This window comes from Pinus tabuliformis, chromosome 6 (assembly GCF_031772625.1).
Source record: "Pinus tabuliformis cultivar Carrire ecotype Pingquan chromosome 6, CPIR1, whole genome shotgun sequence".
In the NCBI taxonomy this organism is placed as follows: domain Eukaryota; kingdom Viridiplantae; phylum Streptophyta; class Pinopsida; order Pinales; family Pinaceae; genus Pinus; species Pinus tabuliformis.
In genome coordinates, this window is record NC_142292.1 from 2,038,867,237 (window position 1) to 2,038,882,028 (window position 14,792).

At 38.6% G+C, this 14,792-nt stretch overlaps 1 protein-coding gene across 1 annotated transcript in view; it reads right to left on the reverse strand.

Annotated features, from left to right (window-relative positions):
- Window positions 1-12,509, reverse strand: part of LOC149267428 (plastidal glycolate/glycerate translocator 1, chloroplastic-like) — a 220,186-nt gene extending 207,677 nt beyond the window's left edge. Inside the window, exons 1-2 of the mRNA XM_089432684.1 lie at window positions 12,035-12,509; window positions 11,614-11,929 (exon numbers count right to left, since the gene is read on the reverse strand). Coding sequence (XP_089288810.1) covers window positions 11,614-11,929; window positions 12,035-12,340 — 622 coding nt within the window. The 5' untranslated portion in view covers window positions 12,341-12,509. The remainder of the gene's footprint in view (window positions 1-11,613; window positions 11,930-12,034) is intronic.
- Between the last annotated feature and the right edge of the window lie 2,283 nt (window positions 12,510-14,792).

Below are 14,792 nucleotides of genomic sequence, written 5' to 3' on the forward strand. Positions count from 1 at the left end.
GCAATTTATTTAAATTTTCACAGTTAGCAATCACATCAACATTACGATAAACTGTAGATAGAACATAAATATAAAACGCAGAAGACAAGCCAAGGCAAGAGGACACAAGATATGGCGCGAGCCAGGGACAAACCCCACAATGTGTGGGGAAACCCTTTGATCAAATCTTCTTTTATCTTCAAATTTCAGCAGAGAGAGAGAGAGAGAGTACATTTACAACAGAAGTCAACACTTTGACTTATCTAGATCTGAGCATAGATCATCTCCTATAATGATGAGATCAGTTGAAGACAATGCTGGTCGTACAGGACAAAATTTTCCCCTGAAGATCATACATCTGGTATCAACAGGATGTTCAGCAAACTAAGCCAATCATGATCAACCTTTGACCCAAAACATCTCCCAGAACTCTGATGTCTTTCGCTGCACTAGCTGTCACTACTTCAGCAGTTAGGGCACCAAACATTACAGCACCAGTCCTCCAACAGTCATCAAAACAACCTTTAACCTTAGTAGTATTAACTCACAAGACAACTCCTAAATTATGCTGATGATCTGGGCATATATGAGCCCTTAAACACTCATGAACAAACCTTGACTGTGGTGTTATGGCATGTGGCCTAACACACAGTCTTCCTGTAGCTTCCAGGCAGCAGAACGTTATCCTTGATCCTTCAAAGATACCCCAACAGATCTGATCTAGAGCTCCTCTAACTCGGCCCTCCTACAAGAAGAAAACACAGTCACAGAATGATGCCTAAACAGTCCCTTACCACAGAATTGTTCTTGTTGCGTTTAGGCCTCCTTTTGCTGCGGCTTAGGGTCAGTGGATGACAGTGTATTATGGCTCCTCAGATCTGCTGCTTATACTACTTCCTTAGCTGCGAATGAGGCTTCTTTATCACTGCGGATTTAGCGCTCTCTTGACAGTGAATTAGGGCTCCTTTATGACTGTGTATAAGGGCCTCTTGGACGGCAGATTAGGGCCTCCCTTTGAGGGTAGATTAGAGCTCTTCTTAACAACATATAGAGCCTACCATGACTGCGTATGGAGCCTTCCCTTTGATGCGGATTAGAGCTTCTCTTCGCAGCGACTAGATCTCCTTTAGGACAGGGTATAGGGCTCTTCTTAGGACTGCGTATTAGATCTTCCCTAGTGCTGTGTATGATGCTTCCTTGACTGCATATTAGTTCTCCTCTTAATTGCGGCCAGATCCTTCATTTAGGACTGTGGCTAGGTCTCCTTCATTTAGGACTGCCTCTCATATCTTGACTGCAACTTCAAGCTTTGACTGCGGCTCCATGTCTAGACTGCGGCCTCATGACAGCGACTTCTCTTCCATGTGAGATCACAGAACCATCCGAATATGTGTGAGTTATGTGCTTCTATGGCTGCATGAACAGGGCTTTGCGTATAGGGCATCATCTGCGTGAACAGGTCTCTACGTGAACAAATCTCTGCGTTTAGGAGTCTTCATTACAGCGTGATAATTCCTTCCCTTACTGCGTTGTGCTGACTGCAGCTAGGGTAAGGCTAGATCAGCCTTTAGAGAAACGTATTCTCCTTTAGATCTCTCTGTCCACAAAACCCAAACACGTGGAGAGAGATCACAAGAGATGAGTGCAAATGATATTAAATCCTCATCTATTTATACTAAAAACGTAGAGGTTGAATAGACACGTCGGCTGGGCTTCTAGAGCCTACATATGTGCTGGTCGGCTTGATAATAATTACATAAACAAAATAAATTCATATCTCCATAAATACTTATCGGAATCGGATGATCTTTGGATCAATCCTACACCTCTCGACGAGAGGGATTCAATAAAAATATCAGCTGCCATAAATAAGCTGACCCACATGGAGTTTGGCCCTAGTTGCCAATTTAACAATCTAATATGGAAAATTGAAGTAAATTTGTTATCAACATAGAACATACCTAAATTTACAAATTTCTTTTGGGTAGAAAAGTCGCTTGATTAATTGCGAAATCTTCACTTGAAATTTCCATTGCTTGAACTGCAAATTCTGAGTACATCTTTGTAATGTTCCTTTTTCTGGTGTTCCTCATGGCATGGTTAGGATGGATTTCCAGCGCTGGGGCAGAGAGGTCACAGGTGCAGATTTACTTCATCAACAGGCCCAGGGGCTTCAGGAGGTTTTCCATGGGGTTTTGAGGAGTTTTTGAGGTCCGATGGCATTCACTTGGTATATTCAATCATCCGAACAGTTTGCCTTCATTCCGTTGCATTCCGACAACTTTCAAAAAAACTGAGTTATTAATGGGCCTGACTCCATTAATTTCACTTAAGATGGAATTTCAGGAGGAATACTTGGCAGAACACCTTAGTGTAATAGCTCGTTGGAATCGGAACGAGAATATTTATAGGATGGGATGGCTAGAAGTGATTTTTGGTGGCTTGAGGAAGCATGGTGTCCAGTTTACCATTTTCCCACATTAAAAAGAATATTTTAATTAAGCGAAATGTGCTCAATGATTAAAATAATAATAAAACGGGAGCTTCTAGAGGGGTCCATTAGTTCTATTAAAAGAGGAGGAGGAGGCCATTAGAGGACATCTCACATTTGTATTTTCTTCTTGTGGAGAGGTTTAAGAACTCGGTTCTCTACTTTAGCAGTAGCCCCACAACGGAAACCCTCAGGTGATCATGGTGAGAGTGGACGAAAACCTATCTCATCTCCTTGGTGGATTCAGCGAGAATTCACAGGTGCAGCGTGTAGGAATTTACAGGGTAAGTTCCTCAGACAGAACACCAAAGGACACCGCTCACAAACAGATCACAGGTCAATACACCAGTATTGTTGACGTGGTCTGTTTGTGAGCGGTGTCCTTTGGTGTTCTGTCTGAGGAACTTACCCTGTAAATTCCTACATGGTATCAGAGATATTTGAGGGCCGCGTCCGTTGGTGATCCAAATCTGAAGCCGATAGAACTGCATCCGATTGCCGTTTCCTAGATCTACTGTTTCTGACTGCTTTCGGGCCGAGAGGACTGCTCTGTTGTGTTAGGAGCATATGTTCCAGTGAGGAACCCCTTTTGTTTCACACGAAAAGGTTTCTGGTAGCCCTAGCTACGTCATTTTTAAGATCTGGAGGGAAAAAGAGCTTTCTCAAGTAAGCACGCAGCCCAAAGCTTCAGCGACTAAAAAAAAAAAAACCCTTCCTCTTTTCCAAAAATTACTAAACTTTTAGTTTAGCTCACTTGGTCCAAAGCTACTTTATGAGAGTAGAGATCTTGAGTTCAAGTCTTCTTTTTGTTGAGCTAATTAGATTAAGTTTGGAAAGGGGGCGGATTTTCTTTTAACATTATCATTCATTTCCGCACACTCCCGCACTTCGTCGGCATCTTCATCAACTTTTCGTCAAAAAGCCATAACTTCTTCATCCAGAAGCCGTTTTCAGAGCCATTTTTTTTTAACCAGCCTAATTTTTCGAGATCTTTCCATTGGAACACTTAGTTTTAGCATCTATAGCTTCAGTTTCTATTAAAATGGAAAGTCCACGCCAAGTTATTCTTGACAGCACCAACTACTTCCAATGGTGGTCCTACATTGTGGATTTACTTAGAAGTAAAGGTCTCTACAGAATAGCCTCAGGCCAAGAAACCAAACCGAAAGATGAAGATAAGGCAGCTAAATGGGAAAATAGGCAAGATCAAGCACAAGGGTTGATAGGGATGTCTATTTCTCCAGATCTTAGATTCCACATTGCAGAACTTGATACTCTTGATGAAGCAATGAAACAGATTACTAAAGTTTTTGGAATTAAAAATGAACTTAAATCCCATCAACTTGAAAATGAGTTGCTTACATTGGACCCCAATAATTTTTCTTGCATTGAAGATTTTTTGTCCAAGTTCAAGACACTTAGACTTCTCTTGGAAGGTGTTAAGGTTAAGAAAGAAGATAGTAACCTTATCTATTCCGTTCTCACTAAGTTGGGACCAGCCTACTCTGTGTTTGTTTCCACCTTCCATTCTACAAAAGAAGCCTTAATTTCTCAAGGAAAAGCCTACAAGTCCCCTTCCTTTGATTCCTTTTGTGATTCTTTAATAAGAGAACAAGAAAAACTCTTACACCTTGGTCTTCTTAATCTTGGAAACTCTTCTAAGAAAGTGTTAGCCACCCAGCAGCAACCAAATTCAAAGAATCCTAAGAAGTTGTATCCTAAAAGGAATGGTCCTAAACCAAACAAGGGTCTTAAGTAATTTCAGCCTCAAAATGAAAAATCATTTCAACAAAATGATAAGACAAATAAAAACAAAGGGAAGAAGACTGATAGACATTGCCACTTTTGTAATCGAGATGGCCACTTAGAATCCAAATGCTTTGAGAAGATGGAAGCCTTGGAAGCAGCAATGAAGAAGCATAACATCCATTTGGAGCACTCTTCAACTTCAACTTCATCTTCAGGAATAGCACTTTCTGCATGCGGTTGTCAAGCATCTCAGTCTGGCTATGCACTAAATGTATCTTCTTCTCATTCTCATGAGTGGCTCATTGATTCTGGAGCTTCTTATCACATGGCCAAAAACAAAGCCATGTTTTCTTCTTTAAATGATTGTAACACCAAAAATATATATGTTGGTGATGATAGATCTCTTAGTGTTGTAGGGACTGGAACTATTCATATAGACAATGGTCAATTTAATGATGTATTATGTGTTCCAACCTTATCCTGCAACCTTCTATCTGTATATCAGATAGCTCATTCAGGTGAAGGTAAAATCATTGAATTTTCACCTCACGATGTTGTAATTAAGGACCTAAGAGATCCTAAACAGATTTTAGCTACTGGCATTGCTGATGATTCTACAAGGTTGTATAAGTTTCACAACTTTGGGTCATAAAATCTTCCCTCGGTATTTGTTGCTCATAACGATGAAGTGAGCAAACTTTGGCATGAGCGATTTGGTCACTTAAACTATCGCCCCCTTTAGAATCTATGTAAAGAAAATATGGTGACAGGTCTTCCAATGGTATCTTGCAGAGATGGTGTTTGTTCCGGATGTGTACTCGGAAAACATCATCAGGATAGTTTTGAAAAACGTGCCTCTTGGCACGCCTCAACCCCTTTATAGCTTGTGCATAGTGATTTATGTGGTCCACTTCCAGTTGTTTCATTCTTTGGCTACAAGTATTTCTTAACTTTCATTGATGATTTCTCCAGATGCACTTGGGTATACTTCTTAAAACTCAAGAGTGAAGTATTTAACATGTTCTTGGCCTTTAAGGCCTTTGTTGAAAAGCAATCTGGACATCAAATTCTTAAGCTAAGATCTAATAATGGCGGAGAATATGTTAACAACAAATTCATCAACTTTTGCACTGAGAATGGAATTCAAATGCAACAAACTGTTCCATATACTCCACAACAAAATGGTGTAGTTGAAAGGAAGAATCACACCTTAAAGGAAATGGCTAATTGCATGCTTCAATCTAAAGGACTTGGTCTTAATTTTTGGGCAGAAGCAATTAACTGTGCAAATTACATAATAAATCGCACTCCTACTAAGGTTTTAAAGAATATCACTCCAGAAGAAGCATGGAGCTCAATTAAACAAGATGTAAGTCACTTTCGTGTTTTTGGAAGTGAAGCATGGGCCCATATTCCAGATGAGAAACATAAAGCTTTAAAACCTAAGAGTGAAAAATGTATTTTTGTTGGATATTCTAAAGATGTCAAAAGATATAGACTTATTCCACTTAAGTCCAAAAATGTTATCATTAGAAGAGATGTAAAGTTTGCTGAAAATATATCGGCCTACGAGCCTAGTTCGGCAGATGTGCCACCTCTCCCTATCTCTTCTTCTTTTGAAAATATTTCTTCTTCAGATGATGAAAGCGAGGATGACAATCCTCCCCCGCCTTCTCAGGATCCTCCTTCAGCTCCTCAGCTTCCAAAATGGGTCCGTGCTACTCGGGATGCAGCAGGTGATCTTGCCGGTGATCCTACAGATCAACGACGTACACGTTCTCAGTTCGATAGAGCCTCTTCTTTATTGGCTCAAGCTTCAGTGAATTATGATCCTGACACCTTTGCAGAAGCTTCAGGCCATCCAGAATAGGACGCAGCTATGAATGAAGAATATCGTTCATTGTTGGCAAATGATACATGGGATCTTGTTCCTCTACCAAAGGGACGAAAAGTTGTTCGATGCAAATGAGTTTACAGAACCAAGTATGGACCAGATGGGAACGTTGATAAACATAAAGCTCGTCTTGTTGCTAAGGGTTTTTCACAAGTTGAAGGCATTGACTATATCGAAACCTTCTCCCCTGTTTCCAAAATGAACTCTATCCACCTTGTTCTTTCCCTTGCTGCCTCTTTCAAATGGAAAGTCCATGAGATGGATGTTAAATCTGCCTTCTTGCATGGGGACTTGCATGAAGAAATCTATATGGAACAACCTATTGTCTTTATACAAACAGACTCCAGCCTTGTATGTCAGCTTAAGAAATCCCTTTATGGTCTCAAGCAAGCTCCTCGGGCTTGGTATGCCAAAATGGATAGCTTTCTTTTAGAATCTAGCTTTTCTAGGTGTCATTCTGACAATACTGTCTACACCAAGAAAGTGGGCAAGTCTCTTATCATTCTTGTTCTTTATGTTGATGATCTTATCCTCACTAGTAGTGATCCCAACCTTATCAACCACGTGAAGTCAGCCTTAAAAAGAAGTTTGAAATGACAGACCTAGGACACTTGCATTATTTTCTTGGTCTTCAAGTCTTGCAATCCAAGGAAGGTATTTCCCTTTCCCAGTCTAAGTATGCCTGTGATCTTCTACGCCATTTTCACATGGAAGACTGTAAGCCAGCCCCTTCTCCCTTTCAATCTGGAGCCAAACTTTTAGTCACTTGTACTTCCCCTAAAGTTGATGCTACCTTATACCGTCAACTTGTAGGAAAACTTTTGTATCTAACCCATACTCGTCCTGACCTTTCCTTTGTTGTTGGCCTTGTTGCTCGATTTATGCAAAACCCACATGAAAGTCATTGGAAAGCAGCTAAAAGAATACTTCGTTATGTTCGAGGTACAGTTCAGTTTGGGATTCATTACAATGCCAAAGCATCTCCTCTGTTGGTTGGTTTCACTGATTCCAATTGGGCTAATGACCCTGATGATTGGAAGTCTACTGCAGGTTATGTGTTCACTCTTGGTTCAGGACCTATTACATGGGCTTGCAAGAAACAAGGTACCATTTCTCTTTCTTCAGCAGAAGCAGAGTATCGTGGTGCCGTAGAAGCTAGTAAGGAAGCCTTGTGGCTTCGTCAGATCCTGTCAGAGTTTGTCTTTCAGCATCAACATCCGACTACACTTTGGTGTGATAATCAAAGTGCCATTCAACTATGCAAAGATCCAGTCCAACATCAGCGCAGCAAACACATTGCACTACACATGCACTTCATCAGAAAGCTCATTCACGACCATGTTCTTGAAGTGCAATATTGTTCAAGAGATGATCAAGTTGCAGACATCTTTACAAAGGCTCTCACAGAGGCAAAGTTTACTAAACTTCGATTTATGGTTGGAGTTCAGGAAGTTGTCACTAAGGGGGGATAGGCTCTAGTGCCTCCTTCCTTCTCCTATTGTGTCATATTTGTACATCCTTCAATCCTATCCCAAGTTGTTCTTAAGGGGGGATGTTAGGATATTCCGACACATAGGAAGTAGTTAAGTATAACTTGGTCTAGTATAGAGTTAGGTAAAATGTGTTTCTTTACTATGTACTTTTTGTAACTTACAATCCAACGGTCACGATATGTAGTGATCCGACGGATCATTCTCTCCTCGGTATTACCAACACTTGATCTGTGGCTTAACACCCGATTGGTCCATGATCTCTATTTAAAGAGCATGGAGGGTCATTTGTAGGGTAACCGTTCATGAGAGAAGCTTATGTAAATTTTCATTCTTTTATTAATAAATTACCTGAAGTGGCCGTGTTGGCTAAGGCCATGGACTGTTTCCCTCTTTGAGGGTTTTAACCATGTCAACAATACTGGTGTATTGATCTGTGATATGTTTGTGAGCGGTGTCCTTTGATGTTCTGTCTGAGGAACTTACCCTGTAAATTCGTACACAGCGATTGATTTCAATTCAGTTTTGGGAGGGTCGGCTTTAGCGTCAGAGCAGATCAGTTTTGGAGACCAGATTGTCTATCTCAACTATTTCAGCTATATCATCATGTACACTCTTTCAGTCATTTATTATAATGAAAGCTGAAAATATTTATGCTCATTGTGTTGTTGAATTGCATGCACTCTACCTGTTATATTTTATATGGAAATCATCTGTTAATCAAATGGTAATTTTATGGTGAAATTTTTGTTTGAGTTAAATTTCTGCAAAATCAGTCAAATATCCTATTTGGGATATTACAATCTTCGCTTCAACTGGTTTATACTCTTCTTGAATTGTGATATTGAATGGAGCAATATTCGTTCCCTTATCTTCAACTTGGACTGTTATGACTGGGAATTTCGATACTTCTTCTTGAGTAAGTTGTTCTAACTTGTCTTTTAGCAACATTTTGTCACTTTTAAGCTTCTTTATTTGCGTAAGAAGGTTTTGATTATGATTTATTAGACATGAAAGTTCATCGTTTTCTGAATTGATGACTTTAACCTTAATATCCTTCTCTTCATCTTTTAAACTTTTGATTTGTTTTAATAAAGTTTTACTAAGGTTCTTTAAACGTAAATTTTCCTCTTCTTGTTCGGATAGGTGCTTCTTGAGTTCCTTCTTCTTGACCTTAGTCCTCTTGACTTGTGCAATTAATTTTTCAACGTGGTCCTTGAGGCGAGAAATTTATTCTTGTCTTTTTCCATTACTTCTTTGTAATGCATATCCGCAAGATCTTCATATTCCTGTTGTAACATTTTCTTGTTTTGTCGAAGTTTGGTTATTTTGTCTTTCTCTTGATTTGCCAATTGCACTTTCTTGGTACACTGGATTACATCGTTTTGTAAGAGTGATGATGGGCGTTCCACTTGCAATTTGGATTCCATTTTCTTTGTTTCCTTATTAAAATTTGCAAGTTGTCGCCTAAACATTACCATTAATTGTTCTATATCTATTGCGATTGATTGTTTTTGTGCATCACTTAAAAATTCGACTAAGGTAAAAGTTTTGTAACACTTTTTGCAAACCACATTTTTAATTTTGAATGACTATTGACAACTAGAATATCCTTCTGAACAAAAAGGACATTTTGAAAAGAAACCACTTTTCTTTGTGGAAATCATCTTTTTACCTCCTTTTTATCTTTCTCTTTTCAAAGATCAAATCATTTTTATTATATTTATATTTTATTCATAATAGGCCAAGGCATCATCGACCTTCTTTGAACATCAAGGAACAAAATGAAGCGGTTCCCTTCTACTTCCATAATAAATTGATTACAATCGGATTGGTCATCAAGATGTTTAACAAATTTGTTGAGGTCATCTTGACCCTCGGGTTACATTTCACTGGTGCTATCCAAATACCTCACCAATAATTCGAGCTTAAAGAGAGAGGAGTTAGGTGCCTTAATATCGAGATATTTAATCAAGATATTTGCCACTATCCAACCCCCTAGAAACTCCACATGTATGCTTGTAAAATCAAGCTTGGAAACTAAGGAACGTTGACCTCAAGCAAATCTCCACCAATTTTGTTGTCTTCGGGTTCCTAACTTGTTCATCATGGTAACAACTCCATTGATAGGGATCATTGTAAGAAGAGACATTACATTGAAACGGAAGAGAATTATCTCCAGGTTGTAGAGACATTACATTGAAACTGAGGATAATCTACATGAGGATTATCTCCGGGTTGTAGAGACATTACATTGAACCTAAGGAGGATTATCTCCAGGAAGGCTAACAGCTCCTTCGCCCATCAACCTAGACAGAGCAAAACCACCATATCGATTCGCATCATCAATCATCCCAAACACGGGGTGTCGTCAATACCCTTGCTACTTATGCACTTTAATTTTTCATTAAGGAGCATTTGGAACACCAAAAGCAGCACTTGATGGAAATCTTCATAAATAAGGAATACAACGATTGGCAAGTTAGAACTTAGGAATGCTTTCCAAAAAGCCAACATTGTTCCAACTATTCACAAGCAAAGTAATGAAGTTGAGCCAACATTGCTCCAACTATTCACGAGCAAAGTAATGAAGTTGAGCATTAAGAATGGTCCCCTACATCCGATGTACCACTGAAAAAATCAATAGGATCTTAAGAAGACAACAAATCAAAATGATCTTTAAACTTCATAGCACTATCCGAAGTCTCATTAGATCAATTTACGAACCCAACAAGCCCATAGTTGCAAAAAGAGCTTTACCATAGTTGCAAAAAAGAGCTTTACCGTACCCCTTGTTTATGTGGTGAAACTTATATTTCAGAAACAGTTATTAATTGGCCAACCTAATTTGAAAAAAATAGTAAAATAGTATAATTTAGCCTCTAAAATTTTCCTTCATAACTAGATTTTACGTTGGTGAATCCCTGTGGCTGAGGAAAAGTGATTTGGACAGTGCCCCTTGTCACTCACTATTATAAGTGAAAATTGCAAGCATCGTTGCTATGAGGGGAATCTTAAGAAAAGAAACTACAATGTATCTGGTGAAATCCATCTGAACCAGTGAAGTGCGGTGTGCCTGGTTGGTAGCTAACATAGCCCCCACAAGAGTTCAAGCCTTGCCAGTGGCATGCTAGTATTTGTACATACACTTGTGGATGTACGCCCGCCGGGAGGACCAGGTGCAAGTCTTGGGCTACTTTGACTGAATGGATACCCCACTTTTGGCTGAGTGGGCTGCTTAGCCAACGACCCAATTGAATTATCTCAATGAATCTTCATAGAGATAAATCTGGGCAAGTGAGAGCCTCGATAGTGATTTGAGGTTGTGTCAATGAATCTTCATAGAGATAAATCTGGGCAAGTGAGCCTCAATAGTGATTTGAGGTTTTTTTGAGTGAGAGTCTGATAGTGATTTGAGGTTTTTTATTACATTAAAATTTGTTGGTAATAGTCAATTTTTAAACCATTATTATTAGCCGTAGTCTTTAACGCGACTTTTTGAAAGCCTTTCCGGCGATTTTTTCCGGTAAAAATCCGGCAGTGATTTATGGAAATCCAAGTTTGATAACTAATTTCTGCACAATGACACTGTCCCAGGGGTTTTTCAGGGTGCTGAATCCGAATATGCAGTTAAAAAACCATTTTAACTGCAACAAATCATGATTTCAGCAATTTCTTCCGCCGGATTCCGTCACCGGAATCTCAAAAAGTCGCATTATAGACAACTCCTTATTATTATTGAATGGTCCTGGGTGGATCTCAAAATAAGGCTGATTTGAGATTTTCTGTTATACCAAAAAAAAAACCAAAAACCCACCAACGTAATAATAAACTTCCAAATCATTATTATTACTTTTACTTTTATCATTAAATAGTGATGAATAAATCTTAAAATGACGATTAACCATGTGAAAATCCAACAAAAAAATAATCCATTAATCTGCTATGCGCCCAGCGGTAACATAACAATTGACATCCTAAACAACAACAAAGAGGTCGTAGGTACCTACCAAGAATTGCGCCAATCTTCATTCCGGAAGAAGCAGGGATTCCCTTCACAGCTAAGGGCAACACTACCAGCGACGGCACGTAGAAGAGCGGAAGCCATCTCTGTATGAACGTCGTTGCCGGCTCAAAAAAGTTCAGTAGAGCCGTTGCCGCTGCCGGTCTGATGACGTCGAGGATCGACAGCACGGAAAATATGCAGAACATTCCAAACAATGAGCTAGGGAACTTTATCATGGCAGCCGTGAAGACCCTTTTCAAGGCCTTGTCGATGGCCAGAATTATGCCCAACGAAACCACCAAATGCGCCACACGACCCACCTGAAAAATTCAACAAAACACACAGATGACATCACATTACATTGCATCACGAGAAGATCTTCTGAGAATTTGACAGCACGTGATGAAAGGGGATTTGAATATTACATTGAGGGAGCCATCCGGGAGGCCTCTGGCGTCCTTTTCAACGGCTTTCACAATTATTATTTCATGACTTCGCCTTGGCCTTTGCCTGCCAAACCCCGTGAACATGAACTTACGCTCACCATTAATTCTGATTGCTGCAGCGACAGCTGCCTCTCTTCTCCTCTGCGCCCAACAGCTGCAATTGTCATAATTTTTCCTCTGCTCTTTTGTGGGCTTGGGGGCCAATTGATATAAACGCAAATGGGCGTCTCCCAACGGTCTCCGTGTGAGCAGCCATGAAATTTGGAATTGGTGGGACGAAGCCATTCATTCATTCACTGACCACCCCAACGAATTCCGTGCATGCTGGCAGATGAATTAAATCATTCCCTTCAACCCGCTAATTATTCCTTGTTCCTGTAAAATAGAGGATAATGTTTTGGGCAAATGAGAGGCTGCCATGTAAGCTGCAGCCAAATGGACCAAGCTCGAAGAATGTCCATGCGATATAGATCAATTTTTGTAAAATGAAAAGCGTGTGGAGCATTAGATACTAGCGTTTCGTCGTTACTGTCAAAAAATTACCAGAATTTTACGCTGATGCTATGGTCGCTGTAAATGGTGGGCTCGCTCAACCAGCGTCTCTTAAACGCCATAAGGTAAAAGCACAAAAAGTAAGACGCTAAACTAATTTATGGGAAAGTGACTCTGATAATAATAATAATCCTACGTTCAACATGACAATCCATGAACTCCGTAAAATTTATAATATGAGTATAATAAAATAAAAAAATTATCATGTATATAATTAGTTATTAGTTGTTAATTTGATTTAATATAATTTCATGTAAAGTAATAAAAAGTAAAAAAATATGTGAGAAAGATGTTTAAATCTTATATTTTTCAAAAATATTTTAATACGTGATATCAACTTTATATATATATATATATATATATATATATATATAATTGTTAAAAAAAAATTTATGTTGTATAGAATAAAATATCCAATATGGACTATGAATAAAATATTGTAATATGAATTAATATTGATGTAAATTTAAAAATATATTAATAGCAAGAAAACAAGTTTAATGTGCGTTGATAAAATACCTTAATGCACATGTTATGTAATTTCTATAACATTCAAAAATACAATTTAAATAATAAAAAATTACACATTGTTTTTTTGCACTCTAAAATAAGTTTGCCCCTAAAGAAATTTGATCCCTCTCTACTCATGTTAGATCCATGGTTAAGATGGATCTATGTTGGCAATAATAATCTTACAATTAACATGACAACAGTCCATGAGCTCCATAAGTAGGTGTGGTATTTTGCTTTTCAACTTGAGTGGTGGGGAAAATTGTTTGTGATTTTCTCAAATTCAATTATCGTGATATGTTGTCTTGTTGTAATGGTGTTCGAAGAGTAGATGACTCAGGGGTTAGAGCGTCTCTCCTCGTGATTGGGTTTGGGATGTCTTGTTTCTTGGTAAGCCATAAATTATTGATATCTAGCTTTTAGGTTGTTGGATATACTTGTGAAGTTACAATGGCAATTGGAAGGTTTGATCCTAGGTCTCTTCCATATTATTCCAAGAAGTCATCCATTCACCCTGGTTAGCCAAAAAAGAAACAAACGCCTCATAAGTAATTGTGGAAAAAATGATTCTAATCATAATTTTATATCCAATATGACAAAAGTTTATCATCTCATAAGTAGGTGTAAAATAGTGATGAGGAAGTTTATATAATCAAGGAGAAGAAGAGGAAGAACAATAGAGCATTTTTGTCAAATCAGTGATTATAAATAAAAATTCAATGTTTTATTTGATGATGTTTTCAATCAATATGGCATAGAAAAACCAACCTCATTTACTGGCTCAACTCTCAATAACACTTTAGTGTCAACAAACACAACATAATCACATACATGCAATTACATAGCAACAAACGAAACAAACTTGTTGGTTATTTTTTCCAACAACAATGGTTATGTTGGAAAATGCAAATTGTGGCAGCTTGTTAATTCTTATTTTCCTTAACCTTAATATTTGCTTATGAACTTTTTTTAGTTCTTTAGTTAGATCTTTTAATCAAACAAATATGAAGAATGAAATAACAACAGAGGACATAGAAATTAGGTTCTCAGCGTGCAAAACCCCTCCAAGGGGAAAACCTATAAACTCTTCTCTTCTTATAGAATTTGCTTCAAATGAGACCACAAAGACCCAAACCCTAGACCAAGTCCTCCTCCCAGTACCAAGTCAGCCTTTCAGCGGTTCCTTCTTGATTCTACACCAACCAGCTTCAAACTGCAACTTCGATCTGTCAGCTTCAATATTGCAACTCGTCCTGCAACTATTTCGGCCTTGCAGCTTCTCTAGGAACCCTAATTCACCTTCGTCCTGAGACCTTCCTAGAGCAAGATAACTCCTCCCAAGGTCAACAAGGTCAAGGTATGGTAGTATTCCTTCCAGCTACAAGATACTGCACTTCGTCCTCTTGTAACTCAGACTTGCAACTTTGGCCTCCTTCTACAACACCAAAAACCCTAGACCTTCACATCTGTGAGAGAGATAGAGCCCAAAAACAATATTTTTCGTCCTTCTTTCTTCTTCTAAACCTTCACTCTTCTTTTCTCTACTTCCAAGCAACAGATTGAATTCCTTTTGAGAGATTGAACTTCTTAGTGAGTGAGTGATAAATGATGTCGAACTGCTTCTTTATATATCCTTTTCAAGGGGTTGAATTCCCTCCTTTATGATAACTTGTAA